Source organism: Xenia sp. Carnegie-2017, unplaced genomic scaffold (genome assembly GCF_021976095.1).
Source record: "Xenia sp. Carnegie-2017 unplaced genomic scaffold, XeniaSp_v1 HiC_scaffold_1, whole genome shotgun sequence".
NCBI classification, from domain to species: domain Eukaryota; kingdom Metazoa; phylum Cnidaria; class Anthozoa; order Malacalcyonacea; family Xeniidae; genus Xenia; species Xenia sp. Carnegie-2017.
In genome coordinates this window covers 9920036-9947915 of record NW_025813402.1, presented here as the reverse complement: position 1 = coordinate 9947915, position 27880 = coordinate 9920036, and the positions used below count along the sequence as shown (strand labels likewise).

The window sequence follows — 27880 nt, the reverse complement described above, 5'->3', positions numbered from 1 at the left end:
GAGCCACCTTTCATTAGTCGCATTTATTTCAACCGTGGGATAATTCAGTGGGATACGGCTGACTTGTGTATAATGCAGACTCGGATCGCCACGAGCCAATATACAACATGGATGCCGAGGATGTGAAATCCAAAGCTCACCGAGAACGTAAGTCTGGTCCAAAAGCTGAAAAGAAGAAAAAACGAAACGAAAGTCGAAATTTAGATGGAAAGAATAGGAATCCAAAGGCGTTCACATTTCAATCGAATGTGCGAGCTGCTCGCCAAGCGAAAAGGAAACTCGATGTTCAATCGAAGAAGCACCACGTTCCACTTGTTGATAGAACTCCTTTGGAACCTCCACCAATAGTTGTTGCCGTAATAGGTCCTCCAAATGTTGGAAAAAGTACTTTGATAAAGTCTATTTTGAAGAACTTTACACGGCAGAATCTCACAACCATCAAAGGCCCAATGACCATTGTCTCAGGTGTGTATTATTTAATTTTTGTTTAAAGGTATTTAGAGAGAGTGTGTCACTTCATTTACGTTATCATGATATGGAACTATTTACTGTCAGCTCCACACAAATCCAATGCATACATATGATATTTATTGTGTCTCAGACTTTTGTGGTAACTTTACCTGAAATACTGTCATAGATTTTTACTCTCCTTCTCAGTCGCTCAGAAAATGCAAATGTTCAACCCACAAAAATAGAAGTTTGCTCAGTTCTTTTAACAAGTGCTAAACTTTATGAACTCTCAGTTCGCAAATTAGTGAAAACTACATGGATTACTACAAAATAATCCTAAATTGAACTGTAATAGACGTATTAACACCTATAACGCATTGTACAGATAGTTTTGAAATATTTTGAGAATTTCCCTGCAATTGATGTATGAGAATTGTGTCATAAGAAGCAAAACAATTATGGAAAAGCTGTATTCATTTATCAATTGATTTTAGGATGAATACACTTGTTAAGATTACATCTTAAATATGTGACAAACCATACTATTTCAGAAGGTTGCTCACCTGAGACTTTGGTTTCCAACAGGAATGTACTAGTTAATTTATTATAAAATGAAAGGTGTTGTTTTGATGCTGGTTAAACTAGACATTGTTTGAAGCTCTGAGCATGAAGCAGATTTTCCAATAATGTGTAGTTTAATTTAGAGTGTATTAACCTTAACATTGTAACACATTAAAAATCCTTTTTGGTTTAATTTATCTATTTTCATGGTAGTATAGAAATTTCAAATGAAATGATGTAATCGAGCAGTGTGGTTGACATCCTTATTTGCAAGTTTTTCTTTGTTAACTCACTTATACAACATTAGACTAAAGAAATTAATGATTATATTATTCTGAAATGAGCTCACTATGCTACTGTACTATAGCTCATTACTTGCAATTTCGTTCGGTAATTGTTGCAGACCTGTGAAATTGCCACAGAAAGGGTTAAGTATAGTTTACTTTTCATTGAACAGGAAAGAAAAGACGTCTGACAATAATTGAATGTGGAAATGACATGAATATGATGATTGACATTGCAAAAGTGGCAGACTTGGTATGACTTTCAATACATGCAATTCATGCAGTTCATCAAACCTAACTTTTTCTTAGTTATTAGTGGTTATTTGTCTGTTTATCAGTTACGTATTTTGCCCATTGAGCAAGTGTTTTTTTTTGTAAGACTGATGAAATGAAGTACTTTTAGCAGTTTATTCTAAAAGCTCTCTACGTATGAATAAGAGGAGAAAGTGAAATAGAACATATTTACCACTTTGAAACTAGCATGTGATGTTTCTTACCATTTGAAAACACAATGATTGCTTTGGTAAAATGAAACTGATTTTTTCTTGATGTATATACATAGGAAATCATGTTCGTAACTTGACATGTAGGATTTTTGCTTCGTGCAGGCATTACTTCTTATTGATGCAAGTTTTGGTTTTGAGATGGAAATTTTCGAATTCCTCAACATTTGTCAAGTCCATGGATTTCCAAAGATTATGGGTGTGCTGACGCATCTTGACCTTCTCAAAGACAACAAGTCTCTCAAGAAAACGAAGAAAAGGTTGAAGAACAGATTTTGGACTGAAGTATACCAGGTATTGCAAATTATTTCACCGGTAATTTAAGACAAAGTGCTTACGCATGTCGGGGTTAGATAAATATCGTCATTAGCTAGAAAATTAAATCGATTTTAAGAGCATTTGCTATTTATTCGATATGACGAAAATTTCATTTTCACGGGCTTTTTTGGAGTAAAAGTTGGTGGTTCTGCTGTCTGCCGATCATCCATATAAACGTTTCAATGACTGGGCGATTTTTATTTAAAATAATTTGAAATTTGACAAGCATGACTCGCCAAGGCCCCCTAAATGCAGCCATATATGTGCGATATTCAGGAGTTTACTCAGTTTTCAAGAATTAACAAATTTATGAACGTAACGGGCATTTTACCAAATTAGACATGTAGTAAAATGCGATTGTTTTGCTCATGATTTTTGTTTCCTCTAAACTACCATGCATCACGAATTATTTTGTTTAGAACATTTTGAATATTCAGGATTAATAATTTGGAGCAAAACTCGCATAAATATTCTGTTTCCTTCAATAAATCACTGTTTCCTTGGTAATGGAAATTACATAGTTGCCGTAACGGACATTACACATGCATTTGTCAAATAAGCAATTAATATTTGTAATATTGATGCAAAATTTGTTTTGATTCGCTTTCTTCACTTTTTACAATGAAAACTGCAAATTAGTGACTAAATATAATTAGAAGACATAAAATAGGCATTTTGAACTATATACATTATGACGCAGCTACTTTAACTACAATATTATGTACGTAGCTATGTTCAAAAAGATAAAAAGTTACTAATAATCCTCCAGTAAGCTTTTACATAAGTTGCATTTTTAAGAAATTGAATATTTGAATTTTGAAGGATTGTATTTGGTTTCTTAAAATCAATTTTCAAAACTAACATCAAATGCATTTTAACACGGAATTGCCCCCAATACAACTCAATATATAGAACTTGGTGGCAAAAAACCCACGAAGATAAATTATTCGACCTATCAGATGTATTGCAATTGCAAATGTTCTTAAAATTGATTTAACTATTTAAAGAAGCCATTTCCCTCACCCTGCATGATACAGACGCTTTAACACTACACAACTCCCGAATATAAAACTTTTAACAAAACCATTTATTATGTGATGTTTAAGGATATTATCGTGTAACGTCTCGTCTTTTAAACAGAAGATTGCAGTTTAATAGGAAATGTGAATACCTATGAAAAATTACAAGTTATGAAAGATATTTTTATGATAATGAGTTGGAATTTTGGCACTTTAAGTCGTAATGTGGGGTTTGAGAGTCAGAGTGGAGTTAGATAAGATTTATTGACGTTGAACTGTTCTCAGCGTTAGGTCTGGGACTAAGCTTTATCCTTCGCATGAATGTGACAATGTTTACGTTTACGTATGGATGCATGAGTCCATGTCATTTTTACGTTTACGTATGGATGCATGAGTCACGTCATTTTTACGTTTACGTATGGATGCATGAGTCCACGTCATTTGTACGTTTACGTATGGATGCATGAGTCCACGTCATTTTTCTCAAAACCCACTTTCTCTGATCTCTTTACTAATTTCCATCTTCATGGTATTTCTTACGAACAAATTAACGTTCTTTAGTTTTTTGTTCATTCATCAAATTTCAAACTCAGCTCTTACCTCCGAAAAATTGCGTCGTAATTTTTTATTCTTAAGTTGACTTGTCAATAAATTGTTCACAGTAATTTGAATGACTTCCTTCCCAGATCTTTCAATTTGATTATCTTGTTTGACGTTTTTTCGACAAAGTTTTCGAATCTAAAGCCACTTCTCAACACTGTCCTCACAATCTCTTCATTCTCTTCAGAATCTCACATTCTCACATTCTCTCACATACGTAGCTCACATTCTCTTCGGATTCCTGCCCAAATCACCCGACCATGTAGCTAATGCTGCTATCAGCAACCTTAATAATTTATTTGTATTTCGCTCATCTTCATGCATTTCGTCGGTTTTTCTTTGCCAAGATATAGTTCCTAAATTTCAGAGATGTAGTGTTTTTACATATTCAGTTGTCGACTATGTTTCGTATCACACATACGTTTTTCAACGTCATTTGCAGTATTATACTATATGTAGAACATTTTTGAATTCCTTCCTAAACAAAGAAACCGTCATCCAGTCCCATCGTATTCTTTGTATTCGCTCATTATAAATCAGAAACAACTTTTCTGATTTTGATGACTTCAAAGTCTGTTGTTATCTTCCTCCAACACAACGAACTCCCCTTACAGAAAGATGTTCTCAATTGTTGCCTTGGTTAGTTGTGATAAAGCTCACTGATTCATTTTCGATTCCACTTTATCTCTCCATAATTTACAACCATTGTCATAAAAGAATCAAAAATTCTAACCATTCTCATATACAGTATCAAAAGCTTTTTCGCAATAAATTTATCGCCGAAATGAAAAAGACAAAAGTTAGTAAGCAAGGGATATTTATTTTTTGTTTATACATGTAGTAGATATGGTAAATTTCAGTCTTACTCTTAGATTTTCGTTCGAACCTTGAAAAATTGAACCACATGTTTCGGATGTCTTTTAAAGTTGACTTGCCCCTCAAATCTATATATGTACGTAGTTGCAGTTGTCCAACGTGTGTGCCTGGCTGTTTTCATTTTTACAGCATCATCTTTCTCTGTAGAAGTTAAATCATCTTTCTCTGTAGAAGTTACATCATCTTTTTCTGTAGAAGTTACATCATCTATGCCAAACTAATTTCCTTGTGGTTTAATTTGCACATTTATAGGGCGCAAAGCTGTTTTACATTTCCGGAATCTCCCATGGCTACTATCCAAAGACCGAAATCCATAATTTGGGAAGATTTATATCGGTTGCGAAATTTAGACCGCTTTCGTGGCGAGCGTCACATCCCTATGTCCTTGTCGACAGGTATGCTTTTATGCCATGATAAAGGCCTTTTCGTGGTCATATTTATGTTTGCTCTTGCGAGACGTGAAATTTGAACCATTAAAATAGTGACTGATGCTGAGGTTGAACTGCTATAGTCTTTTAACATGCTTTCAGTTATTATAAATTTTGAATACAAGTGTACGCATAAAAGCGCGGTTTTCTCGTCATAAGATCGGCAAGTCCACCGTCCCATATTTCATGATGTGACCAAAAAATTAGATTTTTCAAAGAACGTTTTCGTCTTTATTGTTTTTGTCTTTGAAAATCAAATAAATTTTTTGCGAAGTGCGAAGATATACGGCGTTGAAGAACTACATTATGGTTGTGCAATGTTGCCTTTGCATGCATGGAAACATTTATAGCCATTGAAAGCACTGAAGTTAGCAAACTAGATCATAATCATTCTCCCAGAGATGTTGATCGGGCAGTTGTTTTCTTGTTGTATAACTGATTGTTCTCGAAATGCAATGTAATTTTGACGTGTTTATTTTTGTGTGATAATTTACCATTTTACACTTAGAATTGAGGACCTCACGGATGCGGAAGAATTGCGTAAAAACCCGAAATGCGATCGTCATGTTTCCTTTTATGGTTACGTTCGTGGTTCCAATATTAAGTCGCACTGCAAGATTCATTTGTTGGGTACGTCCCGTAGAAAATGCAAGTTGCTATAACATGTACAGCGTCGTGCTTCGTAGGGTTTTTAGAATTTTTTTTTCCGTTTGATGATAAACTTTCAAAGAGAGGCTTGATTGTTGCAGCTGATTTTGTGTAAATGGTATAAAGGACTAGCCACGTGTGTTGTTAAAAGGATAGAATAAAGGGAAGCGAACTTTTTACTGTTTGCATAGCTTTGCAAGTCTTCGAAATGCTTTCATATGCCCTGTTTGTTAACCTAGTCCGGAAAAATTCATCTTTGGTTTATAAACTGTTTTATTGCAAATTGAGGTGACGATGTTAGGGTGCAGGTTGAACTCAAACAGGCTCTTAATTTATTGAAAAATTTCGATTCATCTATATCAAAAATGTCGGTTTTATTGATAATATTGATAATCATCGATTTTGTGTAATATTTTTATGATCTTCTATGATAAACCTAAATCAAAATTACTTATCCAATATACCACAAAAATGATTATCAAGGCACATTTGACTCGGTCTCAACATACTAGATATACGCAGTGAAGTATTGTTTCCTGGCAACGTGTGTATTTTTACTTGTTTGGTTTGACATGAAAAACGTACTTTACTTGTTTCGTATTTTTACCAGGAGTCGGTGATTTTGCAGTGAAGGACATCAGTCAACTCCCCGATCCTTGCCCGTTGCCCGAAAAAGAGAAGAAACGATCTTTGAATGAAAAAGAAAAGTTATTGTACGCCCCAATGTGTGGAGTCGGTGGAGTGATGTACGACAAGGTAAAGTTTTGCAAGTTGAGCAAATAAATTTCGACTTCAACAGCGCTCGTACTCAACCATTTTATTTTCACGAAGAGTTGAGAAACTCTTAGCTAAAAAGTACAAAAACTTGCTGTTGAAATACATATTTGTGACGATGATCGTCAGTAAGTTTGTGCTGTGAAATTCTGACTTTTGTTTATTCCGTCTTCTGCATAGGATGCGGTGTACATTGATCTCGGTGGAAGTCATCATAACAAAAGTCAAGATGGATTGCTGGAAGATAAGGTGATCTTTTTACATGATATTTGACACCCTGGGCTGAGATTTTGTTAACATGGGATTGCCAGGGGCGTACCAAGGTTGTTCAGACTGGAGACGACGATAAAACTGTGAGACTTAAATAAATGGGGGTTTTAAGGCATGCCCCTTACAATATTGTTTGATTGTATGTTCTCTATGGAGCTATTTCTTTTTGGCTGATTTTGTAATAGTCTAAAATCCACACGTTTTTAGAAGGGCATCTTTCCATTAGCTGTGTCAACAAGTGTTCTCAAGCAATCGTACAAACAACGATGCTTGAAAGTTGCTGTTTATTATACTAAATTTGCTATATAACTGTTTATACAGGAAGCAATTACTTCTATTTCTGTTTGAATTTGGATTCATTGCCCACTCCTTTTCTTTTCATGTTTTTCAAAATCTCAAAATTGGTCTTTTCAGTAACTGGGGGGACACGCCCCCGTCAGTTCCTTCCCTGGCGACGCCATTGGAGATTGCTGTTAATTGGTCAGCAATTTTCCTTGTTTTTTAGTCAGTCAAACATGCCGATTTAAGTCATATAATTCATCTTAGATGGAGCTGGGACCTGGTAACGACATAATTTCGTCACTTTCTGATATGCAACAAACCGTTGATGCAAAAATGGCCTCCAGTCAGATGTCTCTTTTTAAGGTACATTCAATTGAAAGATTGAACGTGTTTACGCTAGTAGAATATGTTTAGTCGTCAGAAGATCTATGCTAGTGAAAGATTTACTACTTTAAGTGATTTGTTTTGTGGTTATATTCCTTGAACATCCCCGATTTGGTTCAGCTACTTTTTGTCAATGCGTGCTTCAAAAATAGTCGATATTTTATTTATGGTTTAGGATTCGGTATTGCTAGGACATGGTGAATTGGACAGGTTAGTATTTTCATCGCAAATACTTTTGCATGTTGCTTGTGTGGTGCTTGATAGTCATTGGAGAAACTGGGGGGGGGGGAGGAGGGGGAGGGATCGAACCTTTGAAATAAATTTAAAAGATTAAAAATCTTGCACCATATCTCACAAATCACATCCATATAGCGCACAACTGTCATGTTAAATAATGACTATTTTATAAACGTCTGTACTGGATACGCATTAAATCTTTTCGACTTTTGTTATGCGTAATATTATTTCACATAAAATTTCTATACCCCTGGATCTCCCTAGAAGTGTCGTGCCTTGAGGACGACCCCTCCCCCTAAATATTTCATATTGTCCACCATTGTTACTATTAGTGGTTGAATTGTAGGAGAGTGCACAGACCCTAGGCAATGGTCAACATGGATGCCCACTCCCTTGGCAATGGTCAACAGGGATTCCCATCCCCTGGACAATAGTCAACAGGGATGCCCACTCCCTTGGCAATTGTCAACAGGGATGCCCACCACCTGGAAAATGGTCAACAGGGATGCCTACCCCCTGGGCAATAGTCAACAGGGATGCCCACCCCATGAGCAATAGTCAATAGGGATGCCATCCCCTAGGCAAAGGTTAACAGGGATGCCCACCCCCTGGGAAATAGTCAACAGGGATATCTCCCCCCTGGGCAATAGTCAACATGGATGCCCACCCCATGAGCAGTGGTCAACAGGGATGCCCACCCCCTGGGCAATGGTCAACAGGGATGCCGACCCCCTGAGCAATGGTCAACAGGGATGCCGACCCCCTAGGCAATGGTCAACATGGGCGCGAAAAGTGAAGCAAAAATATAAAAGTCATCCTACTTTTGTTGAAGAAACTCTAAACATTTATTGACCATCATGATAACTATCATTGATTATTGTTATAAATCGGCAGCACCGATTAAATTTGTCGGCAGTAATGGGCCGTACTATCCGCTTTTGATTAGGTTAAGGATGAACTTCTTTGTTTAAGAAAGATTTCTTAACCCTAAGTTTTTTCTTTCTGGAAACAGTTTTGACAAGGATGAAAATGGTCATGGTCGGCGACGTGCACCAATAGAATACGAGGAGAGGTCATGTGATGGGAAGGAGCCAGATGTAGATATGTTAAAAAGAGTGAATGGTGTTTTATCGAACGTCGAAGATGGTGATTTATCAAGCGTTGATGATGGGAATTTATCAGACGTCGAAGATGGCGATTTAATAAAAACTGGAAATGGTGCGGACATTCAGGATGGTGATGTTTCAGAAGATGAAGGTGGCGATTTGAAAGTGAGAAAATAGAAATAATTTTACATCATGACGCTTTATCATGTTTTACAGAATAAGTATCACGGTAATGCTTTGCGCGCTTGTTTTTATTTCTTGTGGTGAATCTCAGCGATATCTGACCCATTGACATCAAAGCACGGTTGCCCAAGAAATGAAGAGGAAACGACGAGAGTTGAGTTAAAGAACGATGTCATTTTAGATTAGGTTAGCCGGAACACAACTCCTATAAACTACATATATATGGTAGAAGACACAACTCTCGTTGTTTCTTCTTCATTTCTTGGCCAACCGTGCTTTGATGTCAATGGGTCAGACTTTGTAGTATAAGAAGACATATTGCTGCAATAACAACCTAATATGCTGCCATTTTTGCGTGCTCCGAAATAGCTATCTATGCCTAGCTGTGCGCACAAAGGGTTATTGTGAGACTCGTTCTTTAAATCTATCCCAAGGCGTTGTTCAGTTAAACCAGGACGGCTATTTGAATACAAGTGAAAATACATGATTGCATCTGTAAATTCATAGTCGTTGCACAATGTTTTTCTTATTTGTACAAAAAAATGTGTTTTTGTACAATAAAGATGCAATCACGATTCTGATTTGCTAAGAGCCTAGAGATAATTTTCAATGTTTTGCCATCTACACAACATTGAAAATTATCGTTACGCGACGTAATTTTTATTTATGACAACTGTAAGCACAAAAAGTGCTGCGACTCAAGACTTTCACAAACGTATTTGGCTCGAATTTTTGAGAATAAAGACTCGAGAAACACGAATAGAGCTACACCGTCAGTCTGGATACTTTTTAACGAGTTTTTACGTGGAAAACACGAAAGCGAACCGCTAATATTATTTCATGTCGGAGCATGGAAAACTTTATGGTTACCGTACTGAATAATTTGTAAGGCTTCTGTATTTTTAACACAATGAGAAATCAATTATTGAATTCGTTTTTCTCATGATATCAAGAACTATTTAGACTTCAATCAAAGTTAACCATTTCAGCTTTGCTTCGGTAGATATCATTGACGTCGGTCTGAATAATTCTTCGTATCATGCTCAACCTCATCAAATAATTGTTAATTATATGTTTATAAAGAGCGTATTGTGTTTTTAAAGGAAGGCGAGATGCTGGCGTACGAAGAGAGCGAAAGTTCTTCAGGCGAAGAAAGCGAGGGCAGTGCGCAAAAAGATAACAATGTCGACCTGAGCGACGTCTCTGATGGCGTTGCAGATTGCAAATCGGTTGGTGTTTTAGCCAAAAGCGCTAAACCGAACAAAAAAAGAAAAAATTCGAACTCATTCAATCAATTGAGTGATTATTCTCGTACCACCAAACGAAAGCGACTCATGAAGTTAAGCGATGTTGACATGATCAATAAAAGTGCTGTTGTTGATTCCAATCACGATACGATATCACAGCAAGGTATGTACAACGAGAAACCACTATCGCTCTATGCCAAATATACTTACATGACGTAGACATTTCGGCATAGCTAATAAATAATAGAGTAAGTGCAACGGACTCTAGTTCCAACATGAGTGCGTCGTTGGATTAAGTATGCAACTGCCCAAGGAGAAATTTTCGATTTTAAGTCTAGTAGCTATATTTATTACTTGCTTACGCAATTTACACAATTATGCAGTAGGATAAGGATGCATGTTTAGCAGTTGTCATCTTCACAGTTAAGCGAGGGCTGCAAGTACAAGCTACTCCTTATTTTATTCTGAAGATGATGAGCGTCATGTTATCGAAATGTCTGTCAACACCAACACTAACAGTCCTTTTAAAGACTCAACTAACTAGGACGGTCTACGTATACAAAAACGTGATTTATGTGTATTAATAACAGATGAAAAACTTACCTTTGCCGACATAAAACGAAGTTGGGCGGTCATCCGGGTTGAAGACGATTCGTCCGTTATTTTGAGCCCTACGCTTGTGTCTGTTGTAACGTTTTGAAGTTTCACTTCAGCTCTGCTTGCTCGTCATCATAAAATTCGTGCACTATTCATCAACTTTCATGACAATATGGCGCGAAAAAAATCTTTGAGTTTCCATTGACCTCTCGTCGATTCTAATTTTATAATGTTAAATACATATTGCACGATGATGTATTCCAATGAGCAATGAACAATATCACAATGACACTAATAATAATAAGAAAAAAATTTATGAAGTACTATACTTGCATATGATATTTTTAAAACAAATCTACGTCACCTAATCTTCTCTGAGCAAAAACTGTCGTTGAACCGATTTTCAGGTGGATCAGACCAGCCGTATACTAATCATTTTTTCATTTTCTACTGTAGGGTACAAACTGAGGACAACTAACTCTATGCAAAAAGCCCGAGATGCTTTCGTAGGCCACCAGAACAATACGCGCACTCTAAAAAAGCTCATATACAATCCAGGTATGATCTTCTTTTGAGTTTTTTAATTTTTTATAATTGCGAAGCAAAATCGTTTACGCCATTATTTGTGTAAGATTGATAGATACTTAGATTAAATGTATAAACAAATATTCAAAACAGAAGGCTGTTCATCGTGCATGTGCTTTTTTGATGTGTTGACCGTCTTCCAAAGCGGTTTTTCCATCGGTTTCTCTATAGAAACAGCTACTTTGAGATATTTCCCGACTGGGATTGGTTGATTGCAGTGCATCAGTACTTACACTGCCAAAAAAAGTGTAAACAATTACGGCAAGACATTCACTCGAGAGCTTTTTTGAAGACTCCAAAAGGTGCTTGTCCTTGGAATTCCGTCGCAGTCTTTAAAAAACTCACTCGTTCATGTTTATCTGTAATTGCACTCGAAACTATACTATTTAACAATTAGATTACGAAATCGAGATTTCTACTGTCATGAGGTGATAGCTGATGAGGGCAGATCAACTATCTCATCATAGAAATCGAGAGCGAGTAATCTAATTGTTTTAGTAGCGGAATACTATCGTATTCATAAAGAAAAGGGTCGTAATAGTTTTCCTTAATTTTTTATGCATTTGTTGCTGTTGACGTAGTGCTTATTAAAAAGCGACGATTCTTGTTCAATGCATGTTTAGTTGTTTTAATTGAATTTTTGTTTATTTTATAATTAAATATCTTATCATTGTATTTAGTAACAATTTTAGTCTTCTCTAGAATTGTTTGCTGAAGTAAACAATTCTAGTTTGTCGTCAGAAACCTAAGCAAAACGCGAGACAGGGTCGGTAGCCATGTTTGTTCTCTATTCGCCATCTATTGCTTTGCTAGTCGCTCTCTGTTGAAAAATAGATGGCGAGTGACGTAACCAATCAAATTAAAGCATTTGCAGTAGGATACTAGTATGATTCTTACTAATGCTACGTGCTAAATCGATTTGCACAAATATTCAAAGAAAGTTGCAAATACATAGATAAGTCAAAATGGTTGCTTGGTGAGCAACGTTTAAGCTCATTGTTGTTTAAGCTGTATGAAATTTTTACTTTTTCAAGATTCCATGAACGTTCTTGTCGAAGATGATGGTGATGATTCCTCGCATGATGATGTCGGCGGCATTTTTAAACTAAAAACGAACATCAAACGTGCGAACAAAAGAGTCTTCCACGAGTGCGATTCCTCCAAGGCTTCTACGGAGCTTGGGATGGATGCAGTTGATTTGATTGCAGAGGTTAAGGATTGCTTCGTCACCGGAAAGTGGAATGAGTCAGAAGATGCGGAGGCGTTGTTACGAAACGAGGAAGATGACGGTTAGTGATGTGTTATTATTACTTGTCCTGATTTCATATGAAAATGCGTAGCTGAAAATTGCAAATGAAATTCAGTCAGTTTTCCACTTTCTTGACGTCTTTCATTGTTGTTAGTTTGAAGGAGATCGCTAGAACACAACAACATAAGGCACGCAATTTCTTGACGTATCCCAGTAAATCAATTTTTTTACAAGGCAAGCATTTACGTTTTTCAATCTCGAACGTTCAATAGACTGTAAACTCAAACGAGTAAGTTTAGTACGAAGTTTCTTGAAAATATTCCAGTATGTGTTGTTGAATGGGAAAAATATCGTATACACAAAATTTTTGCTATTTATTGGTCTTCATTATTCATTTTGAAACCACCAAATTGAAATTCACGAAATTTTCGCGTTCCGGTAGCTTCATTTTGGCTACTCCAGAGTCTCGAAACAATGCGTTTATGATCAGGGCATTTTTCAACTGTAAAACTCCTGCGCATTCACCCCAGCAGGCCCTCTACGCATGCCGCTTTAGTGAATTTTGATAACCTGATAGAATGACTCTTGTTGCCCATTAGAAGGATTGGTTTTAATTATTACTTGTGATATATGTTTCTTCATAAGCCGTTTTTTCGATATGTTTAAACTTGTGCAGAGTTACGGTAGTTGACACCAATGTACAAGAACGTTTTGTTTGAATGAAAGTGTAAGCGTTGTAATTTCTTAAAAGTTATACAAAAGGGGTGTTTTCTTAAGAGAGAGAACGGATACTTTTGCGGTTCTTATGTTAGTGTCAAAAAAGCGGATACTTTCAAAGGGGCGGTTACTTTTAGGGGAGGCTACTATCGAGATTCCGCTCTTCGGCAATGTAGATTATCTCGAGAGCAGATCGGTGCAAGCCCGAGACCGAATTTATTTCTTTTATAAAATAACAACAATGCGAAGGAGATAAATTTAAAACAAATGTTTTATTTTCTTCTCTAACATGTATTCATGAATGATTGCAATTTCTCTTTGATTGATTGATTGATTTAATTGGTTGAGCTAAGATTTGTTTTACACAGGCTAATGCAGAAGCAGCTATTGACCAATCAGCACACGCGTTTTATCGTGTTTATTTTATCATTAACACTGAAAAATATATTGATGTGTCGGATCGCTGTAGATGAAATATTTGGAGATTTCGAAGATCTTGAAGCGGGAGAAGTACATCACGGCGCGGAGAACGAAAAAGCTCGGAATGATACACCTGAGTTCGTTGAGGAAAACGTACAACTTGAAACGGAAGAAAGAATGGAGAAAAAGAAAAAATTAAAGGCGGCTTTTGATTCTGAGTATCCTTTCATTTTTGATTGTCTCCAGCTTCGATTTATCATGCGAAGTTTTCTTTTTACGGATTATGAAGTGCAAATTTTGACCTGATTTTTGTTTGTCAAAACTCAAAAGTATCATTTAAACCGTTACGCAAAAGTTTCTATTTTTGTATTGCAATGCATCTGAGGGCTCTGTATATAAAGAGCTGACCTTGCGAAATGAAATGAAATTTGCAATTTGGGATCTGATTTTCTAATGCAAATGTTTGGTTACAGAATTTAGTAAAAGTTTTTAAAACTAGCAGCAAGCCTGTTCATGCCTTGACCTTCGCTAAAGATATGACGATAAAGAAGAGAGCAGTTATTTTGACGACCTAAAGGCGCAAATGACGGAACAAACTAGGGTATTTTTTCATTCTCTTTCTAAGGTTTATCGCTGTCAGGATATCAGCGTTGCCATCTGTTGATTTCAGTTAAACCTAGAAGAGTTTGAAGGTATGGACGACGAGACAAGAATACAATACGAGGGGTATCGAGCCGGAATGTACACGCGTATTGAGGTGCGTCATTGATCTCAGATTCAAACAACTGATCTACGTGAGCAGCCATTAATCCGGTTGCCATGTCTATGATATATTACTGCATTTCTTAGCATTTTCTTCGTGTTTAGCATTTCTTCGTGCGTGGTTTGTGACCGAAAATATCGATTTCGCCGCGTATGCAAAATTTTGAATGAAAATGCGCGGGAAAGAGCATTCATGGTTTGACATCTTTTTTACAACTGCAGATGAAATACTGTAGTGATTTTGGGCATTTGAAGAAATTTATGGGGTTTTTTTTTCAAATGACTCTACACCATTCATGCTCAGCAGTTATGCGATCGTGACGAAATGGCTAATGTTTTCAAACATTTTGTCATTTTCAATTACTCATTTCATCGTTAAAATCAGACATGTTATCAAAATGGATTACCTGTTTTCAACATCACTTTATCGCTTATTGTGAAGAATTTTCGTTGCCCTTTATGTTTTTTACCATTCTGTGTACGTTGCTGAGATTTTATGTAGTATTTGATCAAAAAACTTATTTTCCAGATCAAGAATATTCCATGCGAATTCATCAATAATTTCGATCCTGCTTATCCTGTTGTTATTGGTGGACTTCTTGCCAACGAAGATAACATCGGCTTCATCAGAGTGAGTAGCTTTTATATAGACTGAAACTGTTTAGTGCTTATTTACATACGCACATAAATGGTAAAGCAAAGCTTTTGTATTAAAAATTCTTCTCTAGATATAAGCATGCTAGGGTGAAACTTGAACGCTAATATTTATTTTGGGGGGGATGAACTGCGTTTTCTTCCTTTCACGTCACTTCCGGTGGAAAGTCACCTAGATCTAGGTCCAAAAAGCCAATGAAGTTAAAATTTTCGGCCTATCAAACATGTTCTTAAAATCGGTTAAACTTTCTAAGACCCTGATATGTAGGCGTTTTAAAGTTTTCTGCGCAGGAGACGTTCGCAAATTTTAAACAGATCAAAAGAAGTATGCTTCCAGTTGAAGAATAACATTTCGAAAAATAACATTTACCAATATTTTGTATGGGTAAAGTTTTTCCAAAATCTCGTACTTGCTTTCAAAGCAAAGATAAAAAGTAGTTAAAATTGGAAAGGATTTTTCCCTAATTTAATCTCTTTCAAACATCTTTACCAATGATGTTTGTCAAAAAGAACGCTCGAAACTCAGTTCTGTTTATGTGAATAAATGCAAGTTAGCTTAATAAGACAATGTCTTTCTTCAGGTTCGACTCAAGAAACATCGTTGGTATCAGCGTATCTTGAAAACTCGGGATCCTCTTATAATGTCGATTGGATGGCGCAGATTTCAAACAATCTCGATGTACTCTACACAAGATCACAATGGACGCTATAGATTGCTAAAATACACACCGGAACACTTGCATTGCATTGCTTGCGCTTACGGTAAGTAAAAGCGCCCGTGACTCGCAAATTGACGCTTTTGGAATATAAATTAATAAATAGTTACTATACCATTTGCAAGCGACCGTTTCGCACCAACTGTTTTACGCGTTGTTTTCCGGCTTAAACGTCAAATATACATATACGATAAGATTGTAAAGTTAATAGTTTGGACTTTGAGAGGATAACGTTTGAAATGTCTCGTCTTCATGCTAAACTGCATCCTTTATGACATTTTCGTCAGTGATGGTAACAAATGTTTCTTAATCGTCACTAATCTCGCCAGTTGCAGTTTCCGAATGACTTTTTTTGACAAAACATGAAAATCCTAAGCTAAAACGTGCACACATTTATGTCGAACATACAGACGAGGTCTGTCAAACGTTATCATCTTACAGTTCTGTAATAAGTCTTGTATTTAATTCTCAAACTTACATAAGTACAGGTTCTTATATACATTACTCATGCATAATAAATAAGGAATTACCTACGTCATTACAGCATATAAATATAATTAGGCATGCAATGTCACATCTCTTTTTCTTCGGTTTTTTTTAAATAATTTCACACTATAAATTTTTTTTAACTTATTTTTATCTAATAAGAATATCTATTAGGTTTTTTGATGAGACGTCCATACCGAGTTCTTATATTACTGTTGTTAGTACTTTCATTGCAATTTTTATAAGATCTATTGTTCTCACTATAAGACTTATCTGTATTTTGACTTCTCGATTCTTCATTAATCTTTAATAAATGATTTCTATTCCTTCTATAGTAGGTACCATCAGACGTAACCAAATAAGATCTTGGCTCAAGTGACGATTTTTCCACGATTCCTTTCTTTTGGAAGCCTTTTTCTGTTTTTATACGTACCTTATCTCCTTCTTTTAATGGTGGAAGTGGTTTTGCATTGCGATCATAAATCTCTTTTTGTTTCTTGTGATACATTTTCAACTTTTCTTAAACATTAACAGGGTTTAATGGTTGAAATTCAAGTAACGTCTCTGATATTGGTAGTAATGTCCTAGTTCTTCGTCCCATTAGTCGTTGAGCTGGACTGCCAACAATTTCATTCCATTAGTGGAAGTCAATATCAATGGCTTGTGTTTTTGAATTGTTCCTTTTCATACAATGGTTCTTAAATGAACCGTATGATCATAAAATGACCATAAAATGGTCAAAGGAACAATTCAATGGTATTATAATGTATATGAGAACCTGTACTTATGTAAGTTTGAGAATTAAATACAAGACTTATTACATGGTGGTAGCGATTAGGAAAAGTTGGTTCTTATCGAATGGCAGAAGGATTTTCTAGGCCAACACGACTCTCGTTTGAAGGCAACGTTGCTGAGAATTGGCGTCGCTTCAAACAGAACTATGAAATATACATTGTTGCTGCAGGACATAGTCGGAAATCAAAGAAAGAAAAGTCATGCATCCTCTTAAATCTAGCTGGCGAAGATGCGGTTGAAAGATATAATTCTTTTACCTACAACGAAGAGGAAGACAAAGATGATCCAGAAATTCTAGTGAAGAAATTTGAAAAAATTTGTCTGCCGCTTAAGAATTTAACATTCGAAAGACATTTATTTCATACAAGGAAGCAAAGTCCGTCAGAGTCGATTAGTTCCTTTGTTACAGATTTGAAAAACATTGGTCGAAAGTGCGAGTTTGGTGACCTCGAGAGAGAACTTATTAAAGATCGTATTGTGTGAGGGATTAACAGTGATGCAGTAAGAAAGATTCTCCTTCGCGAAACAAGTTTAACTTTAGACAAGGCTCTAAACATATGCAGTGCAAACGAATTGTCGGAACAACAAGTAAAAGATCTTACTAATTATCAAGATGTCGATGAACTGAAGGCTAGGAAGAATTTGAAAACCTCAAGAGGAAGTTACACAAACCTAAGTCAAACAAAAGAAGATAAACATCGAGGACAAAGGTTCGTATTAAAGAACAATTGCAGAAACTGTGGAGGAAAATATCTTCCAAAGCAATGCCCAGCTTTTGGAAAAATTTTCCACAAATGTCATAAGAAAAACCACTTTGCTCGGGTGTGTCTAACGTCTACACAAAAGTCAAAAAGAACAGTTCATGAAGTTAGTGATGAAGAAGTGTTTATTGGTGCTGTTAATGCAATCAAACCTACGCAACAACGCACAAGCTCGAAAGTCGACTATCGAATGAATATTGAAGCTGTAGAAAAAAGCAATGACGAGTGGTATTCTGAACTGAAGTTTGGCAGACATTTGGTGAACATGAAGGTGGATACAGGCGCAAAATGTAATGTGCTTTCTAAAAAATTGTTCGACAAAGTCACAGAAGCTGAGCAACAAGTTACCAAAACAAATACAAAGCTAATGTCGTATAGTGGAGATTCAGTTCAAACCTTGGGACAAGCAGTGATGACGTGTTCTTACAAAGACAAACGATACAATCTTCTTTTCTATATAGCGACACACGATGTAAAGCCTATTCTTGGTTTACCTGATTTTGAGCGTTTGAGTATGGTGAAAAGAATTCTAGATGTCAAACCTATTTTCACTAGCGACGGTATTCTCAATGAATATGCAGATCTCATCGATGGCAAACTGGGATGTTTACCCATTAAACATCATATCAGTGTCAATCCAAATGTAAAACCTACAATTCATCCTCCTCGACGCGTTCCAGTAGCTATGAGAACGAAAATAAAAGAAGAGTTAGAACGAATGCAACAGATGGGTGTCATCGATCCTGTAGGAAGACCAACGGAATGGGTTTCGTCAATGATAACAGTGGAAAAACCAAACAAGTTACAAATATGTATTGATCCTAGACATCTTAATGAAGCCATTCAGCGAGAGCATTACCCTCTCTTAACAATAGAAGAAGTCGTATCAAGACTACCTGGAGCTAAAATTTTCTCCGTATTCGATGCAGTCTCTGGATTTTGGCAGATACCTCTAGATGAAGATTCCAGTTATCTTACAACATTCAATACGCCTTTTGGCAGATACAAATTCAATCGTCTCCCATTTGGTATATCCTCAGCACCTGAAGTGTTGCAAAAAGCTATGCGCCAGCTGTTTGACAGAATAGACGGTTGTGAAATTATAATGGATGATATCTTAGTATGGGGAACAACAGAGAAAGAGCATGATGAAAGAATTATCAATGTGCTGAATAGAGCTCGTGAAATCAATCTCAAATTAAAAAAGAAAAAACAAAAGTTAAAGTAACAAATGTAGATTACATGGGACACAAAATAACGTCAGATGGTCTTCAATCCGATCCTGAAAAGATTAAAGCAATATTAAACATGCCAATTCCTAAAGATAAGAAAGATCTTCAAAGATTTCTTGGAATGATTCAATATTTGGCCAAGTTTATTCCTTATCTTTCAGAAATGGCAAGTCCCCTCAGAGATATGTTAAAGAAGGAAAATGATTGGTGCTGGTTAGATCAACATCAAATAGTGTATGACAGAATCAAGAAATCCTGTGGAGAGCATCCTGTATTGCAATTCTACGATGTATCAAAAGATGTGACATTGTCCGTAGATGCAAGTATGTCAGGTTTAGGAGCAGTTTGTCTTCAAAATGGCAAACCAGTTGCTTATGCATCGAGAGCTTTAACTGAATGCCAAAATAAATATGCACAAATTGAAAAAGAATTACTTGCAATTGTATTTGGATGTGAAAAATTTCATGATTACATCTATGGCAGAGATGTCAATGTTGAAACAGATCATAAGCCCTTAGAGCAGATTTTCAAGAAGCCCCTTCATCAATCTCCATTGAGACTCCAGAAAATGTTGCTGAAACTTACATAAGTACAGGTTCTTATATACATTACTCATAAGTATTTAGTACTCATAATAATGGTTTATAAGCAAAGGAACAATTCAATTACATACAATGGTTCTTATATAAAAATAAGAAAAAAAAGAAGAAAGGCAACAAAAGAGTGGCAATATCAGAAATAGCACCCCCTTCAATAAGTGCACGCTGACCATCGTGTTTGACACCACTTTTCTCACGTGTTTCTTTCACTAAATCTTCATGGTGCATTAAACTGTCCAAGGAGTTAATGTGTTTGTTTTGTGGACACAGCCATTCGATAGGAAGTAAAGAGTCTTCTTTTCGATTTGACCTCTTTCTATTATCTTGTAGTTTCAATCGCTCTTCTGCTTTTTCTTGCTTTTGAACATCGTTAGGGTCTTGCATGGCTTTCAAGACATGTACGACGTAGTCATAGAATTTAGCAACTGGTGATACGTCACCATTTCCCCCCCTCTTTTTTAGCCAAGTCTTGACATGCTTTTGGACTTCTGTCAATTTCGGAACGTGTTTCTGGTATCGACTATACCGCAACCAGAATTCCATTTGCTTGTCTGTCATCGTTTTACTTGTATTTGGATCGAAAATCGCTTTTACTAATCGTTCAATTTCTTCTGGATTTTTCTCTTTATCGATCGTTTCAATCTTGATTCTGTTGTTTAAAACAGAAATTTCCAATTCAATGTCAACCAATGTTCTGTAATCCTCACCGTAAAAGAGTGTTATCAGCTCGCGAATTTTATCACATAATCTCCTGCGATCTTCAATATTTCCAATACAATCATGAAAGTTTTTCCTCCATTTTCCTTTATGTTCGGGATGAATTACGTTTTGTGCCAAAAAGCACCCCAAGACAACTGTAGTCATATTCTAAATGTGATCGCTTCATCGTTCTTCAAGATTTTTCCACTTTGTTGTTGCAAAGCCTGAGCATCGAAAGAATGGTATGAGCAAGAGAAAAATGCTTGGCAACAGATTTCACAAAGAAAAATTCTTCACAGATTTAAAAAAATTACGTGTCTAATGGCCAGTCTCAAAGCAGCTCACAACATGCAAAATTGTAATGATGGTTTGCTAATGCCACAAAAGAAAAGTGATGGCACACAGTTTGCTACAAGGAGAAACGGGTCTCTTCTTGTTCATAAAAGCCAGATCTTTACGAAAAGGAACAATTCAAAAACACAAGCGATTGATATTGACTTGTCCACTAATGGAATGAACCTGTTGGAGGTTCTAACTAAAGAGCTTGGAGAGGATATAAGCTTTTTTTGTCTTCTGTTAAAAACTTCTTAAGAATTTGATGTAAGTCCTTAGGTAGAACTGAGTCCTCCGTCTTGCATCTTGCTATTATACAAAATGTGTTTGGCTGAATTTTGATAACCCGACAAAAAAGTTCTCCCAAATGTTCATTTGTAAATTTTTGCCATTTTTTCCGAATTTTATCTGCTGGACCCTCAATCACAACACATTTTTTGTCGTCTAAGCTGTCTTTTACAAGTAGCTTCTTTTGCACATTTACATCATGAAATACTATTTGGTATTGAATTTCATCAACCTGGGGATAAAAGCTGTTTAAAGTCTTTACTGTTCTTTCTGTTTCTATGTAATAAGTCTTGTATTTCTATAATTAAGGAGTCCTAAATAAGGATCGGTGTTATCATATTTTGCTTTCTTTATGATTGCTTTTGCTGTCTGCACAGCAGGTTCTGACATGCCGTTACTTTTTGGATATCCAGGTGAACTTGTTGTATGTTTAAATCCATACTGTAACGAGAATGCACGAAATTCTTTACTCCTGAATTGTGGACCATTATCTGTTATAAGATCTTCGAAAATTCCGTATCTCGCAATTTGAGATTTCATCTTTGTGATAACTGTTTTTGATGTTGTATTTAACAAGTAATCAATTTCAAAGAATCCACTGTAGTAATCTACCACAAGAAGATAGGTTCTACCATTCAATTCAAACAGGTCTGCTCCAACTTTACTCCACGGTCGATGTGGTACAGTATATGATTGTAGAGGCTCCTTTTGTTGATGACTCTTATGGGCATTGCAGATTTCACACTTTCTAACTTCTGCTTCTATTTCTAAGCTCATCTTTGGCCAATATAAACACTCTCGAGCCCTACGTTTGCATGATTCAGATCCAAAATGTCCTTGATGTATAGCTTTCAACATATCAGTTCTTAATGACTCGGGAATTATTACTCGATCTCCTTTAAACAGTAGGTCATCTTGTACTGAAAGAGTCTCTCTAAAGTCCCAGTAATTCAAAACATCCAAATCGACTTTACTGCGTAGATCTGGCCATCCATTTTCTACGTACTGTCGTAGCATTTTCATTACTTTATCTTTCTTTGTCTCTTCCTTCAATTGGTTCATTTTCTCTTCACTTACTGGCAAGACAACATTTATCTCAAAATCTTCTAAGTGATCATCTGATTCTTCTTGGATATACGCTCGACTTAATTGGTCCGCGAGATAAAGTTCTGCTCCTTTCTTAAAGAGACTTTCAAACTGTACTTTTGAAGTTTCAGCAACATTTTCTGAAGTCTCAATGGAGATTGATGAAGGGGCTTCTTGAAAATCTGCTCTAAGAGCTTATGATCTGTTTCAACATTGACATTGTCATTTTTTTCTTTAACAGAAATTTCTTTTACCGTTACCTTTGCAGCCAATTGATCATGATTATTCTTTTCTTCAACCAAAATCGTGTTTTGATTTTCTCTTGATTGCACATTATCTTTGCTTGATTTTTCAACATCTCCAATATCCTTATTAGATCCTTTGGGTTCCTCATTATCATTTTGATCAGTACTCTGTTGAAGCACTACTTCAAATTGCATATTACCAACACTCTCTGTCTCAGCTAATGTCTCCATATTTACTTCCTCACATTGGTTTGAACTCAATTTCATATATAAACCATCATTACCATTTGATATTTTTTCTGATTCCTTATAAGATTCATCTTCTTGCTTTGTGTCCTCTTTGCCCTTTGTTTCAAAAGGAACAATTCAATGGTTTATACCGGTTTATAAGCAAATGGTTTATGATCGTAGGAATTACCTACGTCATTACAGCATATAAATATAATTAGGCATGCAATGTCACAAGTTCGAACTATTAACTTTACAAAACTCTCCTGTGTATGTTTGACGGGCAAAACATGACGTTTAAGCCGGAAAACAACGCAAAACATAGTTTGTACGATCGCTTGTAAATGCATGGTAATAATAACATACATTAGACTCCATTATCACTACCAGACGACAATTTTATGAAGTTTAAAAGGTGACATACTCCGAAGAAATAGATTCATGTTGCAGGGCTCAACATTCATGTTGCAGGATTCATGTTGCCTTGCCGGTCATTTTCACCGTCCACATTTCCAGGTCTTCCACAACAATTGTTAGTCAATTTTCTTTTCAATGTTCTTCGAACATGAATTTTAATACAAAAAACCTGCGTTTGCTTTTGTAATTATGAGCTGGATGAACTTGGATCGAATGGTTTTATTCTGTTTTGATAAAAGTATTCTGACTGGATCGTTTGGCTCATCCGTCAACAGCTGAATTTTTCTTTGTTGTGCTTTAGCCAATTTCGTCTTACGGGGATTTTTCCACCCTCACTTTTGTGAGACAATGTGTGGTGATGACGTAAGCACAGTGACCGGTCAATGGATCGAGCAAAAATGAAGTTGATAGGTTATATTCACTGGGCACATTACGGCCGTTAATTTGAGCCTTGATTTTCAACTTTACTTTCGAGAAAATAAAGACTCGTCGATTTTCAAATTTTACAATGTCGTATTCATCGCCAATTCATTCTTGAAAAGAGCTTTCTCTCTAATTTCTCAAATATTGAACTGAAGATAGACTTTTTCTTCGGAGTATGTTTTCTTTTACGACCGCTGCAAGGTAGTGGAAGCGCTTCAAAAGAGTGAAAACGTTCTGTTCTTTATTTTGCTTCCGTTGTTTTTATCCCCTCTTACCATTTCCATAATTAGATATTTTAAAAACCGTCAGCAAGCAATAAGAAAATACTGTTTTGCGTCAACGTAAACAAATTTGTGTACAGACTCATCCATCACAATGCGAAGTGATTGTTTGGAAACGATAGAACATACATCTTCTACAGAATAGAAAACAAATGAGGAGCCCAGATACAGAATACTTGAAAGTCGCTGATGATTTAAACAAGAACATTATATTTAGTTTCAAATAAGCGGCTCACTATTTCAATTTTTAGGACCGGTCGTCCCGCCAGCCACTGGAGTCTTGGCTGTACAGTCCGTTTCAGATGTTTCGGTAAGAATTCGTTTATTTTATTTCAGATATAGTGATGCTCGTGTTTTATGCTTACTTCCGTTAAACCATATGTATTCACTTTTCATTCTACGTAATAAATAGTATTGCATTTTCCAATGTAGATGATGTAGTGTTCTACAATATTGCTGATGTTACAGTGTACAACGTATATATTGTTACATTTTACATAACACATGACGTTGCATTCTTAAGTATAGATGATGTAGTGTTGTACAATTATTGACGATGTTGAAGACTTACTGTATAACATATGTAGATAATGTTACATTATACATAATAGATCATGTTACATTCCGCAATATTGATAATTAGATGTTTTGGGTAGTCATGTAATATGCTTAATAACTTGAGGATAAGTTGTTGAAATTTCCAAAACATTTCAAAACATTCGAACGCTTTCCTGCAAATTTGCTCTTTTATTTGCTTCGATAAATTATTGATTGATTTCTGTTCCAGACACATTTTCGAATCGCTGCAACTGGAGTGATCTTAGATCTGGATAAATCGGTTGACATCGTGAAGAAGTTAAAACTAACTGGTGTTCCACTTAAAGTTCACAGGAATACTGCGTTTATAAAGGTGAGTATTCCGTTCTCTTCTCTATTACTTCACTGCCTGTTCAGCAGCGAAATATACGTACCTACTGCGCTATTTTAAAACGTGTATCGAGCACCTAAGTTTTCAACCTATTTTAAATGACAGTGCTGGACTTTAATGGACAAGCAGCAAAAATGTGATTTTTGATGAAACTTGATGTAAATGACTGGAAATTGCACTCGTACAAGTGATCACCTTGGTCCCAGTTCTTTAGGGGTATTTTTTCCGTAGTGCTGAAAATTTCGTTTTATTTATGTACAAACAAGTCAATCATTATTCCAAGTAGTTTACAATAAAAACGCAGTTTTATGGTTTGCCATGGTATTCCCATTCATTTTATTTAGTTTAAGTTTGGAAAACCTTTCGTACTTTAACATATAGAAATAGTAGAAATGTTGCTTACTCCACCGTATCTTGGCGCGTCGTATGATTTGCGGAACTTTCAGTGAAGTGTTCAGTGTTCCTAGATATGACATTTTAACTATGTTGTCTGTTTCTCAGGGTATGTTCAACTCTTCGTTAGAAGTCGCGAAATTCGAAGGTGCCAACGTGCGTACGGTCAGCGGTATTAGAGGCCAAGTAAAGAAAGCGATAAAGGTTGGATTTTGTTAAAACTGTTTGTTAAACATTTAGCATGCTTACAGTAAGAGTTATTTACTTTTTCATGTTTGTTAAGGCGCCCGAAGGAGCATTTCGAGCGACGTTTGAAGATAAAATTTTGATGAGTGGTACGATCATTTTTTCTTGCTATCTTTTTAAAGCTACATGGTGGCTTTTTCGTGTTGAAACTTTTTTTTGCGAACGGCGATCGTTTCTGCTCTTCACTATATTTTATTTTCATGTTTTTAACAGAGCGTTGCTGAATATTTCCATGATGCCACAGCGCGCACATAAGGCTATTTATAATCTTTTCAGATAGAGCAGCCCAATGTTCTAGAAATCTGACATCCCCAAACTTCTATAGGTGCGAGTGAGGCATTAAACCGTTATTTTCGAAGGCGTCGAAATTGACGATATTCACTACTAAAATCTGCTTCTTCTAAGTTTAATATGTAGTTGCAGAGGTGATACTCTAGGTTTGGTTTTTGACATGAGTGTTTTTTTTTATACTTTTTTTGACGAAGAGTTTTGTTTTTTCCCGCCTTTCAAGAAGGCGTCCTTGCCTCCCCTTTAAACGGTAGTTAGAGACATCCACGGGATTGGGTTCTAAATCATTGGTCCTTGAAGACTTTGCCTAAAGTGTCAACGGAAGCGTTTGCGGCTCAAAGTAAAAGTGAGATTGCATTACGCTTAGCCGAAAAACATGTTTATCTCTGAAACCTAACATCATCCATCTGATTGGGATAGCCTTGCTAAAAAATTTTTATAAGGTACGGATTTTCCACCACTTTTCACTTAGATATCGTCTTCATTCGCTGTTGGTACCCAGTTTTTGTGCCCAAATACTACAATCCAGTGACATCATTACTTATGTCCGACATGAGCTGGAAAGGAATGCGTACAGTCTCGGAAATACGCCGGGATAGCGGTCTGGAAATTCCTGTCAATAAGGATTCCTTGTATAAGGTATGTAAAGCTTTGCATTTATTACTTGGTAGTTCTAGATGTTCTGTGGTATAGAAGCTTTTCTGCCTATCTTGAAGCACTCGCATAATTTCTAAAAATAATGTTTCCAAGATCGCAGGTTCTCTAAACTTGACTTATCAAACTCGCCTCCTGTACTTTTTATGGCTATTACTGAAAACTTGTCCGTAACGAGCATTTTTCTAACGAGTTGGCTTCCCCATTTCGATTTCTCTGAGAATGCGCGCAGTATGTCGAAACTACTTTGAGACGAAAAACCGTGTCATTCTCTAATAAAATATTTATTGGCAGCCGATCGAGAGAATGCAGAAACGGTTCGCACCATTGGTGATACCAAAGACTCTCCAAAAAGAATTGCCTTTCAAGTCGAAGCCAAAATTACAAACGAAGCGGAGTAAACAAACTCTGGAAAGCAGAAGAGCCGTTGTTTTGGAACCAGACGAGAAACGAGTAAGTGCTTTGTATTGTCATGACATTTTGCGGCCTTATTGTGTTGTGGTTAGCCTGTTCACAAGCTAACCACTGTGTTAGCTGACACGTCAAATTTTTGGATTTAGTCTGCAGAATAGAAAGCCTCGTTTATCACAACATGTATTGACTTGTAGATGTAAACGGCTGTTATTGCTTCCCAAAAAAGCATTAAATATATTTGAACATTAATAAATTTTATCTTCCAATGTGAGTGGTTAAAAAATCCACCTTCAACGTTTATAGCGTAAAGTCGTTCTGTTACCTTCATGCCGAAAATCCCACTTTACAGTAGTAACATTGGTTCATGTATAAAATCACAAGTAATAACATTAGTTCTTGTGTAAAATCACAAGTAATAACATTTGTTTGTGTATAAGCTGTGTTTGAAATCGCATTTGTCAATATTTTATTTTTTATTGCCTTTTCACACAAATATCGTCGGAAACAAAAAGATCTTTCGATCACTTTACCCAAGCTGTTTCTGTTGTATGTGAAATTTGTTGTAATATCATAGCGTTAGGATGTGTCAATTTTATTAAATTTTCAATGAAATTAACTTGCATATGATTTCATAAATCTTTGCATTGTTCCCTTATCATTGTAAACAGTTTTCATTGTTGTATTTTTACAATTGCAGGCGTACACTTTGATGCAGCAACTGTACACAGCCAACAAGGAAAAACTTCGCAAGCGTAAAGAGAAAATGACGAAAAAGAAAGCAGTTTACACGAAGAAGAAAATGAACGAGGAAAACAAGAGAAGTGCACGACTCAAAGAGAACAGAAAAAAAGTCTTCCGTATGCTCGGTCGAGCCGAGAAAAGAAAGCAAAGGGCCAAAACGTAAATACCCGTCCAGCAAGCTGTGAAAGGAGAGGCAGAAATCTTGTTCAAGCAAGCATAGAAAGCGTAAGAAAGAGGATTTGCTTACGCCAGAACTCCTTGTGTCCCTCTTTTCCGATCCATTATTGATCGCTCAACAAGCAATCTATTTTGCAAACATTTGTTTAGTTCATTTCGACACGATTATTTGAGAGCGCGCAAAGTGCGGAGTGCGTCAACCTTTCAAAAATTTAAAAATTTTGGTTTTGGAACTTCATCATACAGATTATACAATGTGAATAATATGTTTGGAAGAGTATGAAGCCCTAACAACA

The 27880-nt window shown here is 36.1% G+C and overlaps 1 protein-coding gene across 2 annotated transcripts; it reads left to right on the top strand.

Moving 5' to 3' along the window:
- Nucleotides 1-100: 100 nt before the first annotated feature.
- Nucleotides 101-27880, top strand: LOC124436285 (ribosome biogenesis protein BMS1 homolog). 2 transcript variants are annotated; one of them, XM_046986204.1, is made up of 25 exons: nt 101-465; nt 1469-1548; nt 1904-2092; nt 4864-5006; nt 5548-5669; nt 6298-6443; nt 6642-6710; nt 7278-7376; nt 7573-7607; nt 8647-8905; nt 10027-10333; nt 11224-11325; nt 12387-12641; nt 13788-13956; nt 14273-14339; nt 14409-14495; nt 15030-15131; nt 15736-15916; nt 23995-24053; nt 24531-24653; nt 25173-25268; nt 25348-25399; nt 26071-26237; nt 26547-26705; nt 27364-27880. In XM_046986204.1, exons 1-25 carry the CDS (start codon nt 108-110, stop codon nt 27568-27570), a joined length of 3633 nt encoding a protein of 1210 aa, XP_046842160.1. In that variant the 5' UTR covers nt 101-107; the 3' UTR covers nt 27571-27880. The 2 variants fall into 2 exon arrangements, 1 of the variants encoding a protein (XP_046842160.1); XR_006945285.1 differs by lacking the exon at nt 25348-25399 and having other exon boundaries at nt 27364-27497.

What these genes read in the sequence shown, in the direction of transcription:
- LOC124436285 (XM_046986204.1), top strand. Translation starts at nt 108, where the DNA reads ATGGATGCCGAGGATGTGAAATCCAAAGCTCACCGAGAACGTAAGTCT. An exon ending in CCCAATGACCATTGTCTCAG is followed by an intron (nt 466 to 1,468) that starts GTGTGTATTATT and finishes TTCATTGAACAG; the next exon opens with GAAAGAAAAGACGTCTGACA. An exon ending in ATAACATCGGCTTCATCAGA is followed by an intron (nt 15,132 to 15,735) that starts GTGAGTAGCTTT and finishes GTCTTTCTTCAG; the next exon opens with GTTCGACTCAAGAAACATCG.